This window comes from Cricetulus griseus, chromosome 3 (genome assembly GCF_003668045.3).
Source record: "Cricetulus griseus strain 17A/GY chromosome 3, alternate assembly CriGri-PICRH-1.0, whole genome shotgun sequence".
Classification (NCBI taxonomy): domain Eukaryota; kingdom Metazoa; phylum Chordata; class Mammalia; order Rodentia; family Cricetidae; genus Cricetulus; species Cricetulus griseus.
In genome coordinates this window covers 100448924-100474808 of record NC_048596.1, presented here as the reverse complement: position 1 = coordinate 100474808, position 25885 = coordinate 100448924, and the positions used below count along the sequence as shown (strand labels likewise).

General features: G+C 44.1%; 1 protein-coding gene and 1 pseudogene across 4 annotated transcripts in view; one reads left to right on the top strand and one right to left on the bottom strand.

Moving 5' to 3' along the window:
• The window catches only part of Uvrag (UV radiation resistance associated), a 253318-nt gene that overhangs the window by 191427 nt on the left and 36006 nt on the right, over positions 1-25885 (bottom strand). For all 4 annotated transcript variants that reach the window (XM_027407741.2, XM_035442366.1, XM_027407740.1 and 1 more), the window contains 2 exons: positions 19353-19514; positions 13038-13112 (listed from right to left, as the gene is read on the bottom strand). In XM_027407741.2, coding sequence (XP_027263542.1) covers positions 13038-13112; positions 19353-19514 — 237 coding nt within the window. The remainder of the gene's footprint in view (positions 1-13037; positions 13113-19352; positions 19515-25885) is intronic.
• On the top strand, positions 14156-16747 carry LOC103161238 (annotated as a pseudogene).

The window sequence follows — 25885 nt, the reverse complement described above, 5'->3', positions numbered from 1 at the left end:
GCAAGTGTCCCTGCTAAGCGTCTGCAGGCCCCGGACACCCTGTGCCTGAGCTCTGATGAAGCCCAGATGCTGAGCTGTTAAAGTGGGAGGGGGAGACCTCTTCTCAGACACTGAGCTCAATATGGACACTCCCCTGCCCCCAATTTGGCCACAGTTTCAGACATGCTTTTCCTCTCTCTCTCTCTTGAAACAGTGAGAAGGGCTGTGCAATAAGGACAGCATTGTAAGCATAGATATGTGAATCCTAAGATAAAAAATATTACTTTTTAAAGAGCATTCAAAGCAACCAGGAAGAGGCTCTTGCTTGAGGAGCACTTTAAGTAAAAAGTCACCGCTATAAACACTCTCATGTAGAAAGCGGATTAAGAGTCTTCAGTGCTACTCCTTGCAGAAGGACAGGAGGACCCTGCTAGAGTGCCCATCCCTTGAGTGCAATGTCTGTTTTACAGAAGAGTGGAGGGGAGACAGGAATATGACTCTAGTGAACTTCACTCACTCATGGAAAAATGCACACCAAGCAGAGAAAACACTAAATTCTAAGGCTGTAAAAGTGACACAGAGGTGCCTGCCAGACAAGAATGAGGACTTGAGTTTAGTTTCTTCCAATAACATAAAAGCCACAATTGTATGTGTCTGTAACTGGTTTTAGGGAATACAGATAAGAGAATCACTGCCAGCCTAGCCAAATCGATGAGCTCTGGGTTCAGTGAGAAAGCCTGTCTCTGATGATGATGGTGGTGGTGATATAGAAAGCAATGAAATAAGACACTTGCCACTGACCCCTTGCTTCCATACCCATGAGCATGCACATGTGTGCACGCACACACTCGTGCACACACACACACACACACACACACACACACACACACACCACAACCTCAGCTGCAAAGGAGCATATGCCTTGAAGAAAGACTGAGCACATACAAAATCTACTGTAATCAGAAGTGACGGGAGGAAGAGAAGGCAACAGTGACAGCCAGCTTACTGGCATTACTGGACAGATGAAGAGCAAGGGGGCCACCAGCTTGTAGAAGAGCTTAAGCTGCACTGACTCATTCCAAATCTAATCTGAAAGAGAATAGCAAAACAAGCGCCTGGACTTTAAACAAACAGAACACTAAGCTCTGAGTCCCGGGGAAGGACAAACCTCAAGCTGTTTCTGTTTACTTCTTAAGAATCTAAAACATCTCAAGGAAGAATCAGGCTTGGCTCTCTACCTCCTGGCATTAGAATTCTCAAAAGCTCAAAAAGCGTGCTAAGAAGACAAGAGCCTCCAAACTCCGAACAGGAAACGTGGCGTTTTCCCAGGTTATTTTCTGGCTTCGGTGAAAGCAGAGGATGGGGACCACACTGTAGCAGAGGATTTATAAATATAAATTACAGGATAAGACTGTTTTCCAAACATCTGTCAAAAAAGTTAATTTGATCCAAGAGAAAAGGGAGTGGGGGAGCCAGAGGGAAGCCAAGTACGGTGACTGATGGGTGTGACTTTAGTGGATCTGGGTGGGTCGACAGCTTCAGTTCCCTGTGTGCCTCCTCGTCAATAAGATCTCAAGTCTGCCTAACAAGGCGCTGGCAGTGCTCAAGGCACTGGCCTGGGTGTTCTCCTCCAACTCTCACTCTGCACAGCCAGTGGGCATCTCTAAGTAAATGTGAAGCTAGAGACTTGGGACACTGACACGCTATCTAAATGGAAGGAAATGCAGATGCCACGTGGACAAATTCAGAAGCAGCAGCCTGAGTCAGACCAGAGCTCAAACGGAGAGCTTGCTGCCCAACTCCGGGCCATATAATCCTAGGTCCCAAGTTTAGTGTTTTCTTCCGAGGCATTTCACTCATACACTGAGAATGGCTGTCTCGTGGCATTGCGCCAGATAAAATGAAAATATGCACAGTATCTGGTATAAGGTCTGACATCTGAGGTACTTGCAATGATGCCAGAAATGGGAGTTTTTTCAAAGATCCACACCTGCCCAGTGCAGTAATGCTTCAAGGATGGTTCAGAAACAAGCTAACCCCAGGGTCTACATCAGCTCAGATACCAAGATGTGCTAGAATAACACAGGCAGCAAACAAACAGCCCTGAGGATCTGGCCAGTGTATATTTCTTCTATTGAAGTACAGGGGAGAGGTGATGACTGATTGGAATAAGTGTAAGAATAACTTTGAAAAGTTTTTCCAACTTTTGGGGGCTGGAGAGACAGCTCAGCAGTTAAGAGCACTTACTGTTCTTCCAGAGGACCCAGGTTCAATTCCCAGCACCCACTTAGTGGCTCATAACCATCTATAACTCAAGTTCCAAGTGGCACAATTACACATATGCTGGTAAAACACTCATGTACATAAAAAGAAAGAAGGAATGTTTCCAACTTTACAAAGACATGCGAAGAAATGATCCACCGCCCAGTTCCGTGTCACTCAAACACAGGCTGAATTTGAGACAAAACCCTGACTTCTAAGTGCCCCCCTACAGTGTGCGACTAGGTAGGATGTGCTCTGTCATCAAGTTAGATCCACTGACATGCCATCCAAGAGGATCGAGCATCCACTGTTGAACCTCTCAATCCTAGAAGGCCAGTTAAATGAAAACCTCTTCACCTTCCCAGGTTCCAGCATCCCCTTAGAAAATGAAAACACTCACACTTGTCCACTTCAGCTACTCTAAGTCAAAGAAGACGCCAGAAGCATTTCTCACAGCTAAGGAAATTAAGTGACAGAAGAAATCTCAAAAAGAAACGGAAAAATGAAATGCATCACCATTCCTGTTTTATGTGACAGGGCATAATGAAGAAAAATAAAAAGAGATGGAGATATTCTGTGAGTCCCAGTTCTGTCACTAACTCATCCTTATTAGCTAGTCTTTTCTTTGTCATATAGGTTACTAACTGAACACCTGGCAGACACATGCTCCTGGTCCTGGCATTAGTTGTGTTCTGTAAAAAGGAAGACAAACCCTCCAGTAGATTATAGCACACTGGAACCCACAGAGGTCTGTCTGTTCAAAGGCTTCTAATGCGAAGAACAGTGCCAATAGCTGCACAGAGCAAGTTGGGTCACATGGTAAAGAAAGTCACTTAACCAGAGTGCTTCAAAAGCAAATAACCCTAAGCAGAGCTGCCCTGTCCTCCTCTGCAGCTGATGTAATGATGGAGTGAAATTACTACGGGCAAATCCTTAGAGACTGAAGAGATGTGAAAGTATACAGTGATTCTATTACATTAGCTATAGATGTGCTAATCCCATACAATGACAGCTATGTCGGTTATCACGTATAGCATGGAACTCACTTGCATGGAGGCCAGAAGGCTCTCTTTCTTTATGAAACAAGGGCATTAGGCTAAATAATCCTAATGTTTTCTGCCAAAAAAAAAAAAAAAAAAAAAAAAGAAGAAGAAAAAGACAGGGTCTTAGATGTAGCCCATGCTGGCTTTGAACTTGAGTTCCTCCCTCCCCAGCTTCCCAACTGCTGAGATCAGATGCATGCTGCCATGCCAGGCGGGATCCCCACTGAGATCAGGGTACATGCTGCCTGCTCCCTGAAGCAAACTAGATTTCCTGACTTTTCAGATAAAGCACCTAAAACTAAGAGAGACAAAGCGATTTGTTAAATAAACACTATTGGGGAACAAAGCTGGGATTACAAGTCAGGGATTCTACATTTCAAAGGATGGCATGCCTTGAAAAAAAAAAGTAAGTAACTGATTTGCACAGGCCTGAAAACAGATCTGGAAACTTGCTCTTGTCCCCCAGACCCTCAGTGTCAGCTTTGCCATCTAAGAGATGATGGTTTATGCACTTACATGTGTGAAACTCATCAGTGAGCTGCTATTTCAATTGTGTTTCTTTCATTTAAAAATATTGCTCCTTTTGACTTGAATTCCATTCCTGTTCCAATTTTCTTCTCACTAAAATGAGAAAGCAGTGCCACCTACTGGACCCGTATGGATATTGCTTTTGCAGTTTTCAGTATGAGGAAAAAAAAAAAAAAAAATCCCATAGTCTCAATGTTTTTTGCGATTTGTCCAGGCCAGATAATTTAAGTATCTTATCAGGGTGAGCTATGTAAAACTAAATGCTGGAAGTTAGACTCAGTGAAGTTGAGAGAAGCACCACCCTCCCATGATTTTAATGTCCAATACTATGATAGACCTAAACAAAGCTGTTGCCTGCACTCGTTGGCAAAACATGCTGGGCCTGGGCAAGGGTGAGCAGGAGAGGTGTGAACACTCATCATGGGGTTAGAGTCTAGTGAGAATCGGTTCCCATTTGTTGCTGAGCTCCACTCACATGCCAGCTGTGTCATATACGCTATCATGTTTAATCCCCAGGCAGCTAAGGATTGAAGTACAGATGGTTTCCTGTGTTTGTGGATGAGAAGACAAATCCAGTTTCCCCACGATCTCCTCAGCAGCAGCAGTCAGCCCATGGTGAAACCCACAGTAGTATGACTTCAATGTCAGTGTTCTTCTGTCACCCACGGTGGCAGCCAGCAGCCTCAGAAATCCAGGGCAAGGGAGGCAACCTTTGTACATTACAGGCAAAACCCTGATGGGAATCTAAAAGGCTGCAAACATATTGGTCAAAAGCCTTTTTATTTCCCACCCTCTCTAAAGCCACCCTGCAGCCTGTCCTGGCCACCCAGCCTTCAAGCTACCACAGTGTTCTTGGAGTCGCCAAACTTTATTTAAAGTTCTTGGATGGTTTATCTGCATCATCTACAGGACCCAAACAACTCATCATTAAGAACAATATTTTAATCCAGCCCAATGCAGACTGGGGTCTGAAATACATTCTGCCTTGCCTCTTTAACTAGAAACATGAATGACTTGTCATCTGTGCTTTATGTTTTTTAATCTCACCACACTTAGTTTAGTAGGTATACAGTAGGTGCTTAACGCTGGGGTGTGAACAAAGAAATGGAAGGAGAATCATTTTTACATTGATAGATTAATTACCATTTACTCAAAGATCTCTATATTACTTTTAAACACTCGTGGGCCATATACGTGCCAAATAAATAAATTTTATTCCATAAAATTATCAAGAACAAAGTAGTCCTTGATGATGCCAGCAGAGGATTAAGCAAGGGGTTGAGCACTGGATCACAACTTGTGGTGTGTGGTTTTCAAAGACGTCCCCTAAGGGAGCTGCATACACTATGCAGCAGACTGCAGAGGCCTCACTAGGATCTTAGCATTCACAAAGCCTGGCCACCTTAGCAGTTAAATGTTTCGGATGCAAACATGGTCCATTCAAAATGACCAGGACCACAAACATTGTGGGCTCATTGCTGCCCCCATGTTTAACACCAAGTTGACAAAGCCTTTATTTTTCTTTCCAGTCCTCTTTCCCCTTTGCTAATGAGAAAGCTCTAGCATTTATTAAGTATTCTTAAATTTTGAACATGTACACTTGAGTTCAAAGTCTGCCTTTTTTCTTTTACTTTTTGTTTTTAAAGATTTTTTTTTGAGACAGGGTTTCTTTTTTGTTGTTTTGTTTGTGTGTTTGTTTGTTTGAGACAGGGTTTCTCTGCATTGTTTTGGAGCCTATCCTGGAACTTGCTCTGTAGACCAGGTTGGCCTCGAACTCAAAGAGATCCGCCTACCTCTGGGATTAAAGGCGTGTGCCACCAATGCCTTTATTTTTTGAGTCTCATGTAGCTCAGGCTGTCCTCAAACTTTCTATGTAGCAGAGGCTAGCTTTGAACTTCCCGATCTTCTTGCCTATACTTCCCACCATGCCTGACTGTAATTCAATTTTTTATCTACCAAATCCTACAGCTTTTTACTATTTCTAGCCTCCTGTCAAACAAATTGATGACCTCGGTGACTCAACCCATCACCTTCCATATGCCCACTGTGACATTTCACTCCCTCTGAGGAAGCACCAATTGTTAAAGTTTTTATTCAATTCACTGAGAACTGATACTTTAAAAAAACATAACTTAAAGTGTCACAATGATGTCTAAATTGTATAAAGTTTTTAAATTTCCCCTTAGCACACTCCACACCCTGACGCAGACTGTTCTTAGTGCAAACTGCATTCTGAGTAACACTAGTCTGGCTAGATTTCTTGTTTTGTTTTTTGAGACAGGGTTTCAAAAACCCTGTTTAGCTCCAGCTGTCCTGGACCTCAATCTATAGACCAGGCTGGCCTCTAACTCAGAGATCCACCCGCCCCCCACGCCTTACAGGTGAATGCAGGCGTGCACCAATACTGCCCACCTCTGGTTTGATTTCTCTTAAAACTTCCTGTTGTAGTTAATCTGCACTGTCAACTTGAATCAACTTGGGTATGCCTGTGTTTCCAAAGACTTAACTGAGGATGAAAAACCAAACCCCCAATGTGGGTGGCACCACCTCGAGAGCTGTCTCAGACTGGATAATAAAAAGAGGGAAAAAGAAAGCTAGCTGAGTGCTAGCATTCGTCTCTCTCCACCTCCTGACTGGTCACCTCACTGTCCTGCTGTTGCCATGCCCTCACCTCAAACTAAAACAAAATAACCCTCCACTTCCTGAAGCTACTCTTTGTCGGGTGTTCTGTCACAGCAACAAGATTAGTGGTTGGATATTAAATGTGGCTGCTATGCCCTCGATCTTGCCCGAAACTGTCCTAGAGACAGGATTGCTCACTAGTGGATAATAGAGTTTTCTAGATAAGACCTCTGCACCTGCAAAGCTGACTCTCATTAGTAAGAAAACCTCTTCTCTGGCAGCTTTTAAAAAGTTTCCTTGTCATAAGAAAGGAGACTATCTCAGCCTGGAGTGCTCACTCTGCCCAGGAGCCCCCTTCCCATCACTCAGTCACTTCTCCACAGGAGAGGGTCTACAGTGTTGGCTTCTGCACACTTCTTTGAGTTCTTTGAGATTCTATTCTATGCCTATTCCAGAAATGTTCATTACCGTGTTTGATGACTTTAGCAAAGTAAGTCTCTACATTTCTCTGACTTGGCCAATTCTGCTTTTGCTTTGATATAGAGGGTAATCTTAATAATATGCACAAGTCATCACAATGCCTGCCTATGGCTTAAAAAAAAAAAAAGAAAAGAAAAAAGATTAAAGCAATGCTTTCTAAGGCCAGAGAGACAACACAGCATTAAGAGCACATACTAAGCACTGCTCATGCTAAAGACCAGAGTTCAGTTCCCAGCCCCTTCATCAGGCAGCTCACAACCACCTGTAACTCCAGCTCCAGGAAGCCATGGCACATCAGCCTCTGTAGGCTCCTGTAATCATATGTTCACAAACACACATGTAGGCTCCTGCACATGTGCATGCACACACAAAAATACAAACACACACAGCCTCTCTAGGCTCTTGTATTCTCTCTCTCTCTCTCTCTCTCTCTCTCTCTCTCTCTCTCTTCTCTCTCTCTCTCTCTCTCTCTCTCTCACACACAGACACAGACACACACACACACACACACACACACACACACAGACACACACACACATCCAGCCTCTGTAGGCTCCTGTACACACACACATACATACACACACACACACACACACACACACACACACACACACACATCCAGCCTCTGTAGGCTCCTGTACACACACACATACATACACACACACACACACACACACACACACACACACACACATCCAGCCTCTGTAGGCTCCTGTACACACACACACACACACACACACACACACACACACACACACACTCTGTAGGTACTTGCAGTCGTACACACACAGACACATGATCAAAAGTAATATAAATAAATCTTTTCAAACAATGCTTTTAAGCTTCAACTGATAGTAATCAGTGTTCCAGTGTTCCACTGAAAGCTGCAAGGTGCAAGATAAGCTAGAATTCTAAACTGACAAAGCTAATTAACTGGAATATAACATAACACATGTAACAAGCACATACTCAATAAACATTTCCTAACCATATTGTTCTGAATCCCTGCTCTGCTATTTAGCTGCTGTGCAATCTTAGGAAAGTTACTTAACCACTCTATACCAGTTTCTCTTCTACAGATGAACAGCTGTAGAGTTTAAACACAATAGAGTATGGAAAGTGTTTCATGCCTGGCACTGAATTAAGTGCTCACTAAATATTAGTTACTGTTACTACGTTAGGGTCAACTATTCATTCCACATCCCCAAGCTTCCACATAGGAGAGGATTTCCCAGTCCCCATCCTGAAAGAGAAAGTAATGAAAGAAATGCCCCCAATCCCTCCAGGCTGTGGCTCTCTCCCCCTCAGCACCTATAGGTGGTGGCTCATCTATGAGCTCAGAAGGTCTGGGCATGCTTGGCACAGCTCTTCCTGGGTGCCCTGCCATGGGCAACTAACTGTCTATTGCATACACAACCCTGCTTTGGTTCACAGGATCAGGCTTTGGTTTATAATGGGATAATCTCATTTCTATTTGCTCTGTTATTTTGGAGGGAAGAGGTTCAGGTCAGGAGGAAAAATATACACAAGCCTTTTTAGCTACAGCAAGCTCTTGTAGTCACAAAATTGAAGCAACATTTGCCAGTTAGTTTGATCTGTTATCACACCACCTTCTGACCTCCATTTACCTGTTCTTCATCTTGTCTGAACGTGTTCAAAACTCATAAGCAGAAAGGAAAATCATGTACTGTACCCCCAAACTTACCAACTATCAGTCTCTAGTCATGGGGTTCTTGAGGGACTAACTACAAAGGCAGGTACAAAGGGGCCATCACAGGAGACACTGGCACTGAATGCTACCATCATCTCTGACTGCAGGTGAGGAGTTAGAAACCAGCTGCAGGGTTTGTCATCCCTCCTGTGCCAGGACAGCTAGGCTTGGGAATGGCAAACAGCCCAGCACCAGCAGCCTCACTATGCTCTGATTTAGTCACAAATGTTTTCACTAAGCAAATACTGAGTCGCAAGTGTTTCGGCAGGGTGTGAGAACCAGCATTGGGCATGTCAATCTGATCTTATAAAGTTTACAGAAAGAAGGAAGACAGGCCTCCATACACAGATAGAGGAAGACAGGCCTCCATACACAGAGAGAGGGAGACAGGCCTCCATACACAGAGAGAGGAAGACAGGCCTCCATACACAGAGAGAGGAAGACAGGCCTCCATACACAGAGAGAGGAAGACAGGCCTCCATACAGAGAGAGAGGAAGACAGGCCTCCAAACAGACAGAGGAGGAAGACAGGCCTCCATACAGACAGAGGAGGAAGACAGGCCTCCATACACAGAGAGAGGAAGACAGGCCTCCATACACAGAGAGAGGAAGACAGGCCTCCATACAGAGAGAGATGAAGACAGGCCTCCATACAGAGAGAGGTAAAGACAGGCCTCCATACAGAGAGAGAGGAAGACAGGCCTCCATACAGAGAGAGATGAAGACAGGCCTCCATACAGACAGAGGAGGAAGACAGGCCTCCATACAGACAGAGGAGGAAGACAGGCCTCCATACAGACAGAGGAGGAAGACAGGCCTCCACACAGAGAGAGAGGAAGACAGGCCTCCATACAGAAAGAGGTGAAGACAGGCCTCCATACAGACAGAGATGAAGACAGACCTCCAAACAGAGAGAGAGGAAGACAGGCCTCCATACAGACAGAGGAGGAAGACAGGCCTCCATACAGACAGAGGAGGAAGACAGGCCTCCATACACAGAGAGATGAAGACAGGCCTCAAACAGAGAAAGAGGAAGACAGGCCTCCATACAGACAGAGGAGGAAGACAGGCCTCCATACAGACAGAGGAGGAAGACAGGCCTCCATACACAGAGAGATGAAGACAGACCTCCAAACAGAGAGAGAGGAAGACAGGCCTCCATACAGACAGAGGAGGAAGACAGGCCTCCATACAGACAGAGGAGGAAGACAGGCCTCCATACAGACAGAGAGGAAGACAGACCTCCAAACAGAGAGAGAGGAAGACAGGCCTCCATACAGACAGAGGAGGAAGACAGGCCTCCATACAGACAGAGGAGGAAGACAGGCCTCCATACACAGAGAGATGAAGACAGGCCTCAAACAGAGAAAGAGGAAGACAGGCCTCCATACAGACAGAGGAGGAAGACAGGCCTCCATACAGAGAGAGGAGGAAGACAGACCTCCAAACAGAGAGAGAGGAAGACAGGCCTCCATACAGAAAGAGGTGAAGACAGGCCTCCATACAGACAGAGATGAAGACAGACCTCCAAACAGAGAGAGAGGAAGACAGGCCTCCATACAGACAGAGGAGGAAGACAGGCCTCCATACAGACAGAGAGGAAGACAGACCTCCAAACAGAGAGAGAGGAAGACAGGCCTCCATACAGACAGAGGAGGAAGACAGGCCTCCATACAGACAGAGGAGGAAGACAGGCCTCCATACACAGAGAGATGAAGACAGGCCTCAAACAGAGAAAGAGGAAGACAGGCCTCCATACAGACAGAGGAGGAAGACAGGCCTCCATACAGAGAGAGGAGGAAGACCGGCCTCCGGTGGAGGAAGTCTGGAAATACTGCAGGAACAGAGAAGAGGTGCTAGCTGGGAAACAGAAGGGGAAATGCCTTTCAGAGCTGAAATGTCTAAAGACACCTCCTAGAATAAATTCCATTTGCTAAAGTACAAAAGGCAATTTTAGTCCTTGGTTTACTTGACACCCTGTCTCCTTAAAAAACAAACACAAGGAGCTGGTGAGATGGCTCAGAGGTTAAGAGCACTGGACTGCTCTTCCAGAGGTCCTGAGTTCAATTCCCAGCAACTACATGAGACCTGGTGCCCTCTTCTGGTGTATAGGCAAATATGCAGACAGAATACTATATATGTAATAAAAATAAGTAAATAAATTTAAAAAAAACAACAAAGCATAAAAACAGCCAGATCCAACAAGCTTAAATGGAAGGAATAAGACAATAGGCCTGCCTACTCCTAGCTTATGTCACACACATACATGACTTTAGTGACCTTGCCATCACCCCACATTTGTAACCCTAGTTCATTTCTGTCCTCTGAACTCACATATCTAAATGGCTACTTTCCATCAACATATCAACATGTATCTAAAGGCACTGAGTATACCTCAGGATCTGGGCTCTTCCTCCTCCCCAACCACCCATCCCCCACCCCGCCCCGCCTGTGGCTATAATCTTTATCTACCCAGTTACTTTAAGTCAGAAATCCAAACTCACTCTTCACATCTCTTTTTTTCCCTTTACCTCAAATGCAAACCACAACAAATCGTAATTAATGATTTTATCTCCTTTAACCCTCCACATGTCTTCTGAGCTGGGGGTGTGGCTCAGTGGTAAAGAGTTTGCCTAGCAGATGCCTGGCCCTGGGGGCCATTCCTAGTACTTTAAACAAACAAACAAACCAAAAATCCCTCTTCTCCTACCCTGCCATGGCCCTATTGCAAACTGTCACCATCTCTTACCCACAAGGTCCTTCTCGCTATCTGTCACCCTCTCTTACCCACTGTACCACAAGGTTCTTCTCACTATCTTCCCACACACATTCTTGCTCTTTGAAATAAGGTAGAGTATAGTGCACCATTATAGTGCATCTGATTAAAGCACAAGCCTCTGGCCTTTAGATAAAATCCCTAAACATTCCACGTGGTCATCTGTCTGGTGCTACTCTGATGTTCCTTCAATCCCTGAGACTCGCCACATCTGCTTCCACTTCGTGGCCTTCCAACCTTAGTCTCCTCTTCTGGAATGTTCTCTCGGTCCCCACGCCTTTCACATAATTGTCTTCTATTCATAACCTGGATTATAACTTGAGCAACCAAATCCCCAAGGGCACTTTTATCATAGCATCAGGGCAGGCCAGTCTTGAATTCTGGGGGGCCCAGGTGATCCCCCTGCCTTAGCCATGTAGCTGGAAGAGAGGTGTGCGCCAGGCCCATCTTTAGAATGCACTCTAAGCATTTGAATACAGGAGCTAACCCTGAACAGGCACTCAGCCAACTGTGGAGCATCCTAGCAATGGCATCTCACACAACCAACATGATGAAACAACAGGATACCTGAGCAAAAACAAACACACATCATGTGTGTTTTGTTTTGTTTTTAGGTTCTTAGGTCAGAGTTGGGAAAGCAGACTCAGCCACTCTCTAGACCCCGAGAGTTCATCCTCCTAGTCAGTTTCCACAGCTATGAAATGGGGAGAACAAAACAGTGTGGTGTTTGCTGAGAGTATCAAACAGGAGAACGATGCTGCGTCCCCTGGTCACAGGGACACTCACAGAAGGTCCTGGCTAAGAATGACTCTTTGCCTCCTTTCTCCCTTCACCTTCAGATGCAGAGACAGCGATGGCATCAAAACAGCTTCAATTTTAGTTTCTTTCTTTCTCTTTTCTGAGGCAGCATTTTACTATGCACATACACTAGGCTGGCCAGGAACTCGCTCTGTAGACCAGGCTAGCCTCAAACTCTCAAAAATGCCTGCCTCTGTCTCCCAACTGCTGGGATTAAAGGCTATTACATCCAGCATAATTTGGGTTTCTCAGTCATACTAAGAATGATAAAACACAACTGAAACACTTTAATTAAGCTCTTCCATTTATACAAGTCACCAGTCTTATTTTGAAGGGAGAGCACGGCTGGGGCTTGACAGCACACAGTAGATAAGCCCCATACTGCTGAGCAACATCTCCAGCCTCTTTTCATCTTGAGATCTGGCTCAACTAGGCTTCCCAGGGTGGCCTTAAACTCACCCTGAACCTGGGCAGGACCCAACCTGTGATCCTCTTGCTCCAGCCTTCTAAATGGCCAGGATTACAAACCTCTGCCACCTTGCCCAGCTCACCACTCTTTCTTAATCCCCATGGAATTAAGTAGAAGAAAAGAAAACAACTAGCTTAGGTTTCCCTTTAAGAAAATCTAATAGGGATTTAGGGATGATTACTGGGAGTGGTTGTGTGTCCTATGAAACAAGTTCTCACTCTAAAAGGCATTCACTCTAAGCCCTCAAACAGGCTCATGGTGATACTTGGAACAAGCTTCTGTTTGCACAGACCTCCCCAGGAGATCATCTTCCCAGGTGCATAGCACCTGCACTCACCAAAACTCAGAACATTCAAAGAATCCTCTTACCTTATGTTCAAATGGAGCACCATAGTAGCCATCATTTAGCCCAAAAATGATTTCATTTTGGTTGCGGGCATGAATCTAAAGAAGGAGGAAAACACACTATTAGTTATTATTCCAGAGGTCAGGAGAGGACAGCTGTAACCTCACCCATTCCCAAGCTGAGAAACAGGCTGGCTGCACCTAAACAAAGGATGGCAAAGAAATCAGCAGAGGCCAGGTGAGCAAGAGTGCAGCGTGTCCAGCTTTAGTCCAGGGCCTCACAAAAGCACCACCTGAGATGATTACAGGTGCATCATTCACACCTTTGTCACCAACATTTCTTGAGTTCTTATGGAACAGTTATGCCTAAAGGATAGGGAATAAAGAGACACATGTTCTGATTTAATTTTTTAAAAATTTCTACAAATGCTTTAAAATGATGATGTCAGATTAGCTTCTACTTTCAAAAGGACAGGTTGAAGACAAGAGCACCCAGTTCCTCAGTCTTAGCTGCTGGAACTCTGGTCTTTTCGAGAGGCAACTGCCCTGAGCTACAGTCAGTGCTGCCCCAGATCCAGCCTCATCTGAAAGATGGAAAGAATACAACTTTAAAAGATTAAAGAACAGGGGCTGGAGATGGCTCAGAGGTTAAGAGCACTGGTTACTCTCCCAAAGAAGCTGGGTTCGAGTCCCAGCATCCACATCTGTAGCTCTAATTCCAGAGGGTCTAATTACCTTCTTCTGCCTCCGTTGGCACTACATACATGGTGTACAGACAGAAATACAATAGTCAGAACACCCATACTCATAAAATAAAAACAAATCTTTTCAAAAAACAGATTTAAAAACTGGTGGGATATGGTGGCATACACCTGTGATCCTAACTGTGTGGGAAGGAGGCAAAGGCAGGAGGGTCATGAGTTTAAGGTCAGTTCATGCCACATGGTGACACCTTGTCTCAAAAAAAAAAAAAAAAAAAACAGGACCTGCTTCTGCTTCTGGCATAAGAATTAAAGTGATGGTTCACAAAGTGGGCTGAAGACAAGGGCTGCCCATAAGGAGTGTTTCTGCTAGAGACCAGAACAACCAAAGCTACCAGCAGACTGTGAGCCCTGACCTCTGGCCCCTCCTTTTATGAGCCCATGCCTCCTGTTCACCTGATCTTCACAGAGCCAAACACAGTAACGGGAAAGATGGAGCTGCACAAGGTCACCGTAAACCAAGCAAGAGTTTTCATTTTCAAAGGCAAAATATTTCAAAACCAGTTTCAAGATTAGATAGGTCTGAAACTTTAGAAATATATGAATAACTGGATTTTAAGCATGATATTCGGGATTTTAGTGCATTCTTGAAGTCCAAAAGTCTGGGCTACACATTTGTGGGACAAGTACTTTTATCCACTGAGCTCTCTATAAGGAACTTTTATAAGTCAGTAATTAAAAATCTAAACACCCTAATAAAGAATGAACAAAAGGTGTAAACAGACACCACACACACGAGAGAGAGAGAGAGAGAGAGAGAGAGAGAGAGAGAGAGAGAGAGAGAGAGAGATTGGTTGATTCACTAGGAAAATCTGAATTAAAGGTGTATGCCACTGCCACCTGATGAAATACCACTTTATACCATTAAAATGGCTCAAGTTTAAAAGACTAACAAGAAAAAAACAATACACATCTATAAAGCTGTGAAACTGTAGCTAGAAATGGAGACCTTTACATTTGAAAACCACCTACAATCCCTTACAAATTCCAATGCACACTTACCATCAGAGCCAACAATTGAGTTCCTGGGTATTTACACAGAAGAAATGACAGCATATAACAACATAAAGGCCTACAGTCAATCATTGACAGCAGCTTTAATCATCAGAGATTTTTGTATTCTATTGCAGTGCAGTGCTGAGGATAGAGCCCGGGCCTCAAACTTGCTTGGCAAATGCTCAACCACTGAGCTACACTCTGAGTCCATATACACTTTAAAAGAATAAACTGATGGTGTGTACATTACACCACAATAAACCTAACTTAAACCCCACCCTCCTGAAGCCATCCCTTCCTGACTCTAAGAGGACTAGTCTGAATACTTCTCCCACATACTTTCTACACTCTACATAAAATAGCATATTTAAGATGGCATCTTCCACCTCCCTGGGTCCTTAACACTAAGAACAAGAACAGGTATAAAGCACAGGACCACTCAAGGAACCTAACTAATTTGTTTTGTTTTGTTTGTTTTTGTTTTTTGATACAGAGTTTCTCTGTAGAGCCTTGCCTATACCGGCTGGCCTCAAATTCACAGAGATCCGCCTGCCTCTGCCTCCCAAGTCCTGGGATTAAAGGCATGTGCCGCCACCACCTGCCTGGAACCTAACCAATTTTTATCCATCCTAATTCACCTTGGTTTCTCCTTCTCTTCAACTGTGATTTTTACAGTAACTGATGCCTACTGTGAACTGTTACCCTCATTTCAGAGACAAGGGTGGGCTCCCTATACTGATAATAACTTTCTGGTTGGCTTAAAAAAAAAAAAAAAAACACTTTTGCTTGTCTCTGCCATCCCAGTGTGCTTCCTAGTACAGTCAGTGCTTTCTAAGAAGAGTCCTGAATGCTGGCTTTGAAATAAGCTCAAATTAGACATGAGCACAGTATAGTATTTTAAGACCACCACCAAAGACATGTGTGAGTTAGGAAGCATAACGAAGCCATCACCGCCAAATCTCCCCTGCAGGCCTGGAGGCAAGCCTCATCAGTATTAAGAAGTATCACTTCCACAAAACATAGACACTCACAAATGACAGACAAACAAGTGCCCAATATGAGCCTCCAGCCAACCTAAGTGAGAAAAGAAAGACTGTAAAGGGAAGTCACTATCCAGCAAGTTTTAACCGGGTAGCTCTAAGGACTGAGGTGTAGCTGGGCACTAAAGTATGCACTAACTCCAAGGCCAAGTAACTCCAAAGCAGACTTCCAAAAGACCAGCAGTAAAATATGAACAGAGATGAAAAGACTAAGAAAGATGAAACCATTTTAGGAGAGTAGAAGATGTTGGTTAAAAGAAGGAACAGTGATATTAAAAGCATCGCTCTGGTCACTATAGAATACCACAAAATAAAAATCTGGCAAGAACCTAACCTCACACATGTGGGACCTAGAAGACTTGGATCATGGAAGCAGAGAGAATGGCGATCTTCAGGGGCTGGGACTGGGTGAAGGACAGTGTTTAAACAAAGAATGAAGCTTCATTTAGAAAGGTTGAAAGGATTTTGTGCGGTGGCGGCCGGGCAGCCCAGCTCCGTGACAGGGGTCAGCATCGCCTGTGCCTCCCTTCCAGCACAGCCACGATGCCCAAGAGGAGGTCAGCATGAATGGAGCGGCCAAGGCAGAGCCCAAGCGCCGCTCAGCAAGAATGTTGGCCAAGCCCGGCCCTGCCTAGGTGGACATGAAGGCGAAAAAGGCCTCGGGAAAGGATAAATCATCAGACAAAAAGTGCAAACAAAAGGGAAGAGGGGAGCAAAAGCAAACAGGCTGAAGTGGCTGGCCAGCAAACTATAGATCTATCTGCCTGCAGAAAATGGAGAGACGGAAAGCCAGAGTCCAGCCTCTAAGGTAGAAGAAAGAGAAGCCAAGTCCAATTAACCATTCGTCATGTCTGTCAGTGGTTCCTGCCTCCCTTCATGTACAATCCAGAGGAATATTTTTATCAACTATTTTGTAAATGAGAGTTTTTTAGTAGTTCTGGAAACATTTTCAAAAGGTGGGGAGAAATCTCACCTCATCCCATTTTTTAAGTGTAAATGATTTTTTTTTAAGAGGTTAAATCATTTGTGGGTTGTTTATTTTTTGGTACAACCAGAAAATAGAATGGTGAATCAGGAGAGGCTGTGACTGTCTCCGGGGTCACCATAACATTGTGTAGAGGGGCCTAGTTTTATATCCTACAGCATAAAGCATACTAAGTGGTAATTTGGAGTCTTGGTCGTGCGTTTGTGTCTGCAATATTTTCAGTTATATCTGGTCTCGTGTTTCTAATAGAACTGTTTCCAAAAAAAAAAAAACACTCCTCGGTCCTTGCCCGGTCAGAACTGTCTCTGATGGTCATGGCCATCTATTTTCCTAACAATTGTGATAATAGGCTGTGAAAGGTGGACATTTTGAGTATGTGCTGTAGGGGGCATAAAATTATGAGTCAGTGGAATTGAGGATTATGAGCATTTGGGTGTTATGTGAGGTCTCAGGGGAAACTTGACATGTGTGAGGCTGGAACATCACTGAAATAAGTTCAAAGAGAAACAACACGTGGCTCTTGGTGTACATGAACACAATGTATGACTCTTCAGAGATTGGGTGCATGTGTTAAGAATTGAAATGTCTCTGTACTCTGCTCCTCAACCAATAAATCACAGTTGTGAAAGTTTGAAAAAAAAAAAAAAAAGAAAGGTTGAGAGATCCATCATGAGACTAGGCATGCAGCTTAGTGGTAGAACAAGCTTGTGCAAGACCCTGGGTTTGATCTCAGGCACCAAAAAATAAAAAACAATAAATAATATTCAATTAAAAATTAAAGTATGGTAAGCACAGTGAATGTGGAGATTCTTCAATCCTGAAAAGAGATCAGACTTAAATTGTTCTTTTCAGAAGAAGCATCAATATGTCCACACTGAACAAATATTACCAAAACACTAAGGATGTGTATAAACAACCTACAGCTAACATTTTAGGGTAACTTTTAACAGCAGTAACAGGGAACCACAGGAGAAGACTGGTTTTCACTCCAAGGTGGAGCAGAGGGTTTCTGGGGCCCACTCAGACATGCCTTGGTAGCACAACACAAGAAGGAGTTTTTAAGTTGAACAGATCTGAATCCAAATCTTAGCTTCACCCTACTAAGTGATCTTAAGTATTTTCTTAAACTCTCTGAAGCTTCAATTTCCCAATGGGAAAATAAGGGCAAAGATATCAACCTTCACCAAGTTGCTCTAAATGTTAATTATAATAACCTCTATGTGGAGCCAGGCATTGGTGGTGCACACCTTTAATCCCAGCACTCAGGAGGCAGAGGCAGGTGGATCTCTGTGAGTTTGAGGCCAGCCTGATCTACAGAGAGAGTGCCAGGACAGGGTCCAAAGCTACACAGAGAAATCCAGTCTCGAAAAACAAAAACAAAACAAACAACAACAAAATAAAAACCTCATATGGGACAGTAAATAGATTTTGTACCATATGCAATTCTGATAGACTTCTGGCTGCATTCTGGAGCTATTGGAAAGGATGATGGAAGCAGGAAGGTGGTGGCACACTACTTTAATCCCAACACTTGGGAGGCAGAGACAGGGGATCTCTGAGTTCAAGGCCAGCCTGGTCTACAGAGTGAGTTCCAGGATAGCCAGCACTATACAGAGAAACCCTGCCTTAAAAACAAACAAAAAATAGAAAGGGAGGGAGGGGGAGAGGGAAGGAGGGGGAGAGGGAAAGAGAGAGGATGGATGGATGGATGGATGGATGGATGGATGGATGGATGGATGGATACTTTTGAGCTCAGCCAATAGAGTTCCAGGATAAGGTATATCAGTCACAGAGCAACAAGGGTAGTGATGGGGACCAGCACAAAAGGCACATTCGTCACCCCTCTACTCTGTGTAGTAACTCTCCTTTCTTGTGAAATAACCCAACTCTACTGATTGATATGGAGATCAATATGGGGTGTTCTTTATGTCAACTAAATTTTCACAATCGAGGGAAGAATACCTAACAAAGCCAAAGAAGCAGAATAAGTGAGGAAAAACATACCCTTCTCAGACACACAAACACACACATGCACACTTAGGGTGTTTCTGACTGAGTTTCCACAGTTCAAGGTCCTTTGTGTTTGTTTCTATTTCCTGAGACAGTCTTCCTCTATTGCCAGGGTGGCCCAAAACTCACTGTGTCCACCCAGGACTGGCCTCAAACTTGCTCCAATCCTACCCCCACCTCCCTGAGCTAAGATCACAGGTGGGAGCCACAATGTAACTTAAGTAACTTCAGTAGATATAGAACTACAAGCCTTGTTTGTTGCTGTTCTGGTTCTGTTACAAGGCTCTGGCTAGACAGAAACACCCTGTGTAGACCAGGCCCAACTCCAATTTACAGCAATTCTCCTGCCTGTACCTCCTGAGTGCTAGAATTGCAGGCACATGTCACCATGCCTGGCAAGTTATACATATTTTTTGTACTCATTTAATTTTTTACTTTTATTTTCTATTACCATCTATTATAACTGAAAATGTACAGAGAAGAGAATCAATAGAAAAGTTAGACAACTCACAGAGGACATGCCTTGAAATCTCACTCTGAAAATTACCTGTTGACCTAAGTACTTCAGCCCATCCAAGTAGACTTTCCACTCTATCAACAGGTGATAGGCATCCTCCTTTCCGCCCCAAATCTTCACCACAAAACAAGACACAGATGTATCCAGACGGTCCGGCATTATTCCAAAGTCAAGACTCCTCCACGTTGGATTCTGTTGATGGAAATTAAAACATGCTTTAGGAAGACTCTAACTTCTTTACAAAAATTCTGATTAGATGGTACGTCATTTTGTTTTTAAAAACCAAAAGAAGGGCTGGTAAGATGACTCAGTGCTTAGGAACACTGGCTGCTCTTCCAGAGGGCCCAAGTTTCATCACCAGCACCTACAAGGCCAATTCCAGGGGAATTGTAACTCCAATTCCAAGGGATCTGATGCCCCCTTCTGGCCTCTGCAAGCACCAGGCACACAAATGCTATGCAGACATACAAGCAGACAAAACACCCATATACTTAAAAAAACTAAAATAAAAAATAAAGACCAAAAGCTGGCAGGATGGCTCAGTGGGTAAGAGCATTTACCACCAAACCTGACAACCTGAGTTCAATCCCCAGAACCCACATGATGGAAGTCAAGAACCAACTCCTGCAAGGTGTCCTTTGACCTCCACACATACCTGGCATGCTCGGACTCCCTGCTTTTTTTTTTTTTTTTTTTTAAGACAAAAGTATTATAAACAGATACAACCCTGCAATTAACAGAATAAAGTGACAATGACACCTCTGGATTTATCTGCTGACTCAGGATCACTCTCACCCTCACCAACATGGTTTCATACCATACTTTCGCTCATTTATCCAACACAATGCATGACTATTAGAAGCAAACACACAGACTGATACAGAGACACGCAACTGGTCAACATGCAAAGAATAACAGCATGCAGAGTGCTCAGCTGAGACAACCATACAACATTCTCTACCTCTAAGGCTCAGGAAGTTATCAAGGAAGAAGAGATGGAGCGAGTCTAAGAGCCAAAGGTAATGGACATCCACAGTCAAACATGTCAGGACCATTGCACACAGCACTGTGACTGCATGCATAAGACTGCACAAGATCAAGCTAGCCAAAATCCTCATTAAGTTCCACCCCTAGCTGAGGGCTTAGCTGGCAACTGATAGCTGCCCAGGAGGGAGGAGCAGTTTTCTTCAAGGACAGGGAAGGACCTGGAGGAGTGGTAAAGGGGGTAGGGTGATCAAACCACATTACATGTATGCATGAAATTCACAAACAATAAAAAGGAGGGCAGCCTATAAACAATGCCTCATAGGACCTCCAACTTAAATCTCCACTTAAAACAACTGTACCACTGGAGATGCAGCTCAACAGTAGAGTGATTGCAAGGCCCTGGGTTCAATTCCCAGTACTACATAAACAAAACTAATTACAGGGGAACCAGGGAAAGTTTGGTGACAGAATTATGCTAAAAATTACATAGCAGCACAGAAGAAACAACCAACTCTAAGAGGCAGGGAAGACATACGAGCCTATGGGAGCTTGGCTTTGAAAGCACAAATAGAATTTCAGCAGATTAAAATCAGGAATTCCAGGCAAAGGGAATATGATACACCAGGGCTCAGAGGTGTGAGGCAGTTCTGTGAGCAGGAACTAAGAGCAACTGCCCAGGAGTGGCAGGACCCAGCTGGAGAGACTCAGGAAAGGAAGCAGAAGGAAGGCGTACAGGCCTGTGCGCAGGGTGAGGTGCCCAAGCCCCTTCATGGGTCACCTGGCTTCTCTACATCTCTTACTAGGAAGCCATCTCACTAGGAAGCATTCGCTATCACCCTGCTTAAGTTTCGTGATGTCTTTCCGGGTGATAGTGTTTCCATTTTTTATATAACTGAAGATTCTGAGACAGAACGGGTTGTGGGATTTTAGCAGTACAGCCTGATTATGCACCTTCCTGCGCTAGCCTCTGCTCTCTTCACTGACAGGACGTTAAATGGCTCTCCCTGCCACTCCACAGCCTGTGGTCTGGGCTGACTGAGGCTAACTGTAACCCATATTTCTAGTATTGCCTCTCTGCAGAGCTCAGTGGTCAGCCAGTGATTACTTAGACTTTGTGTTCAAATACCTCAAGTCAGTCACCCCTGCCAATGAAATGGTGATATACAAACACACAAGAGACAACTAAGTGACTGGACATGACAGCAAATGTCAGACTAAAGTAACCATTACAGATAAGCCAGAGAGGAGTTGGTCCTCACCGGTTGCCTCAGCTCATCTAGAACTTAGAACTTTGCAGATTTCTGGGCCAACTCTCTAGTTCTAGAGACTATGCTCCCCGTTGTCCCCCATCCTTCCCCTCAGTCTGTTTCCTTCACTACCCTGACAACAGCTATCGGCTATAGTCCACTTACTCTGAGCATTGTACCTGGTTTAATCAACACAGACCACAGCACAAATGAGGAGGGAATGTATAATGGACAAAATAAGGGTATCTCCTAGTTTATGTATTCTAGAAATGTCAGAACTAAAGAAAGGACCTTTGAACCTGTCAGTCCAACTCAAGTTTTGAAATGAGGAAGCTGAGGCCTCTGGGCAGAGCCCTTCCCAGGCTTCCCTATAGCTGTTCTTTTCCTGGTTAACATTTCCCTGGCCACTCAGAGTTCAAGCTTTACTCCCTCAGGGGAGCCTCCAATGCTTGCCTCATAACTGTCAGGCTCTACACCAGACCCTCTGTAAGGCTGGGAGCATTTCTGCTACTGTTTTCCCCTCTTGGTACCCTGGAGACAGGGCAGGAATTCAAAGATTTGCTGAATAAACAAAAAAGGACATTATATTCCAGGTACTGTACTAAAGAAGTCCTAATCAATTTGAGGCCCAAAACAAAACAAAACACTACAGTGGAAAGCACAGGTTAAGATTCCTGTGGAAACTGTGACTCATTTTCTTGTCTGATGTGCATCGTGTTTTCTAAATGGGGAATAACAGCAACCCTGGTCACGCTCACTTCTGGTGTAACTATCACTAGAAAAGAAGAGTGCCGAGAATGGTGGTGCCCTAACGTGGACGCTTCCTCGGGAACATCACCAGACTTTCCTTGTCTGCCATGCCCTCCTCAAAGGCTGAGACGCCTCCCAGAGATGTGCCTGGTCCCCACCAGCAATGTGTGTACACATTGTGACTTAATCTTCTAACTCCAGAGCCCTGTGTAAAGTAGGTAACATGATTGTCTCTTCAGAGGAGAAGTTGATACTAAGGAGACATTAAATAACCTGCTTGTCATATGGTGGTTACAGCTGGAGTTGCTGGTCAAAGGTTACAGCTGACTCCAAAGGCATGAAAGCAATAGAAAACTTTCTTACAAAATAAGCAAAAACATGTCTTATATATCCCAGGCTAGCCTTAAACTCACTCTATAGCCAAGGATGGCTTTGAACTTCTGAACCTCCCAAGTTCTAGGAATGCAGGCAAGCACCACCCTGACCAGTTTTACAGTTCTAGGGATCAGACTCAGAGTCAAATCCTCCAGTCCTAGATAACTGTTGAACAGGACCCAGGCTGCCCTGGAGACCATTCATGGTAAGAGCTATGGATTGGGCTTTACGCTGAAGCCAATGAAATATAATAACTAACATTCCTCGTGATAACCCCAAGTTCTTGAGAAAAAAGTTAAATACTTTTCCCTTATGAAACAATGGGAAGTGGGGAGGAAGAAACGGCTCAACAGTTAAGAGTGCTTGCCGTACAATCATGCAGACTGGAGTTCAGAGCCCAGCAACCATGTAACAAGAGGGTAGGCTTACATATGCCTGTAACTCCAGCTCCAAGGAATACAACACTCTTCTGGTCCCCAAACATGCAGAGAGGTCTCCGTACCCATGCACACCTGTACACACTCATGTGTGTGCATATAAAATAAATAATCAAATAATTTTTAAAAGAACAGGAAGAAGAAGAAAACCACAAAGGTGAGGTGGACATGAATTCACAAGCAAATGTTTCACTTCAATGGGATTCAACAGACCCAGCAATGCCACATGTCTTTGAATAATTGAGAATGGAAAGCATGAAAAGGGAGTGTCTTGGCTATCAAGCTATATCAAATGTATGCCATAAACCTAAGGTTTCAGGCAAGGCACGGGGTGGGGAGTGGCAGCTAATGCCTGTAATTCTAGTACATGAAAGGCAGACACAAGAAGACTGTTCAAGCCAACCTGAGCTACATAGTAAGATTCTATCTCTAATTAATTAAAGTCTCAAATCCTTGCACTGGATCTGTTTATTCTTCATTTGGCATTAGCTGGGATGTTCCTCCACTGTATTCCACTACAGTGAGAACATCTGAACGGCAATCAACACTCGGAAAGGTGTTCAGCCAAACAGTCTATGAGGAAGTCACATGACAAACTGAAGTCACAATGATACCACAGTCCCACCAGAATGACTGCAGTTTAAAAGACTCCGAGTTTGGGCTAGGATATGGAACAACCCGGAGAGCCTTGCACTGTTGGGGGGGGGGGGACACATAGCTGGTCTGGAAACTATTTGGCAACTATTTGGCCAAAGTCGACTAAAACTGAGCAGAATGAAGCCCATCACTCTGCCATTCTATACCTAAGCACACACACAGCAGAGAAACACATTCTTCTGTTCACAGAGGAGATGTTCTTTAGAGTCAGTGAGTTACTGCATGTACCAACAGTCTCATAATATGCTGAACAAAACAACACGTGCCACTACGGGCCAAGCTAGGCAGAAGTACTCTTCAGTAGAAAGCCAGGCAAAGGGAGCTTGCTGGCCTCTTTGGGGTGTGTTAGTGACTAGAAGGAAACAAGGGAGAAAACAACTGTGCTCTTCTTGTTGTTTGTTTTAGAAGGGCTGTCTCTTGCTGTTTGTTTGAGACAGGGTTTCTCTGTGTACCCTTGACTGTCCTAGAATTCATTATTGTAGACCAGGCTGGCCTCAAACTCACAGAGATCCACCTGCCTCTGCTTCCCAAGTGCTGGGATTAAAGGTGTGCACCAGCACATCGGGGCTCTACTTCTTTTCTTGTTTATGTATTTCTGTTTTTCAAGACGGTGTCTCACTGGAACTCTCATTCTGTCCTTGACCTCAGAGACTTACCTGCACCTGCCTCCCAAATGCTGGAATTAAAATTGGTGCACCACCACCGGTGGTATAATAGTAATGAAATATATTTTGGTTTTGTGTTGTTTCTAAGATTTTTAAATGGGAAAATAATAACATCTTTTTTGCCTACTGTGATGTCAGTCAAAAGCCTGAAGGCAGGAGTTGGTTTACACTGCATGAAATGGCAGCCACTTAACTCCCTATGAGATCACATCACAATAAACACTACTTTAGAATATGAAACAGTATCATCCAAGTTCTCACTACCCACAGGACAAGGTGCTAGAAAAAAAACACAGAGTAACCACCTTCCTCCACAGTAAAAAGGGAGGCTGAACAGAGGCATCTGAGGGGCTAGGCTGCATGATAGGAAGAGTGGGATACAGAGTATCCTCAATTGCATCATCCAAACTAAGAACTGCCTTTGGAGGGAAGGGGGCCTTATGATCACATGGTGGCCAGGGCTCCTTTCTAGGCTGATACACTAACACAGTGGTGTACTGTCTATCATCTCCCCACAGCCTTTCCTCTATACACTTACAAACAGTTGCCAGTGTATGAGGAAGAATCCCTAAGTTGACACATGCAGACAGATACAGCCTGCCACATATTCATATTTCATATTCATATGAATATGCCCAACATTTTCACTGTCTAGATCAAGATGAATTGTAAATGTATATTTAACATGCATACCAGCCCAAAGTCCAGATGAAGAGACTGCTCAAGTAGTTAACATCTGTTGACACCCTCTATCTCCACTGAGTTTTAGGATTTATAGTCTTGAAAGTTCACTGCCTACTAATTACCCACCAGAGGATGTAAAAACCACTATTTTCCTATCAGAAGATTAAAAAACAAAAGTCATTATTAGCTGGGTGTGGTAGTGCACACCTTTAATCCCAGCACTCCAGAGGCAGAGAGAAGGTAGATTTCCCAGTGACTACAGAATGAGTTCCAGTTGCAGCCAAGGCCACAAAGAGAAACTTTGTCTCGAAGGAAGGAAGAAAAGAAGGAAAGAAAAAAGGAAAGAAGGAAGGAAGGAAGGAAGGAAGGAAGGAAGGAAGGAAGGACCAAATAACAAAAAATAATCATTATTTATTACCAACATACATTTCTCTATCATTGTTTGAAAAAAAGATACATAGCCACAAGATATCCCACTAGAATTCATACTGATTTCATAACTAGTAGAAGCCCAGCAAAGTCCCCCGGTGGCCTCCCTCATCGCAGCTCAGGCTTCCTACCCAACTCAGGGATGCCATACTGCTAGCAGCCATCCTCCCTCTGCACTGAGATGAACACACTCACAGCCTTCACTGCATCTTCTAATTGCTTTCTCTGTAACTGAATATGCCAACTACTTCCTTCCCACTCTTGGGGGCCAGAGGAAGCTGGAAAATCCTGGTGATGATGCAGTTTAACCCAGGGTAACATATCTGACAAGA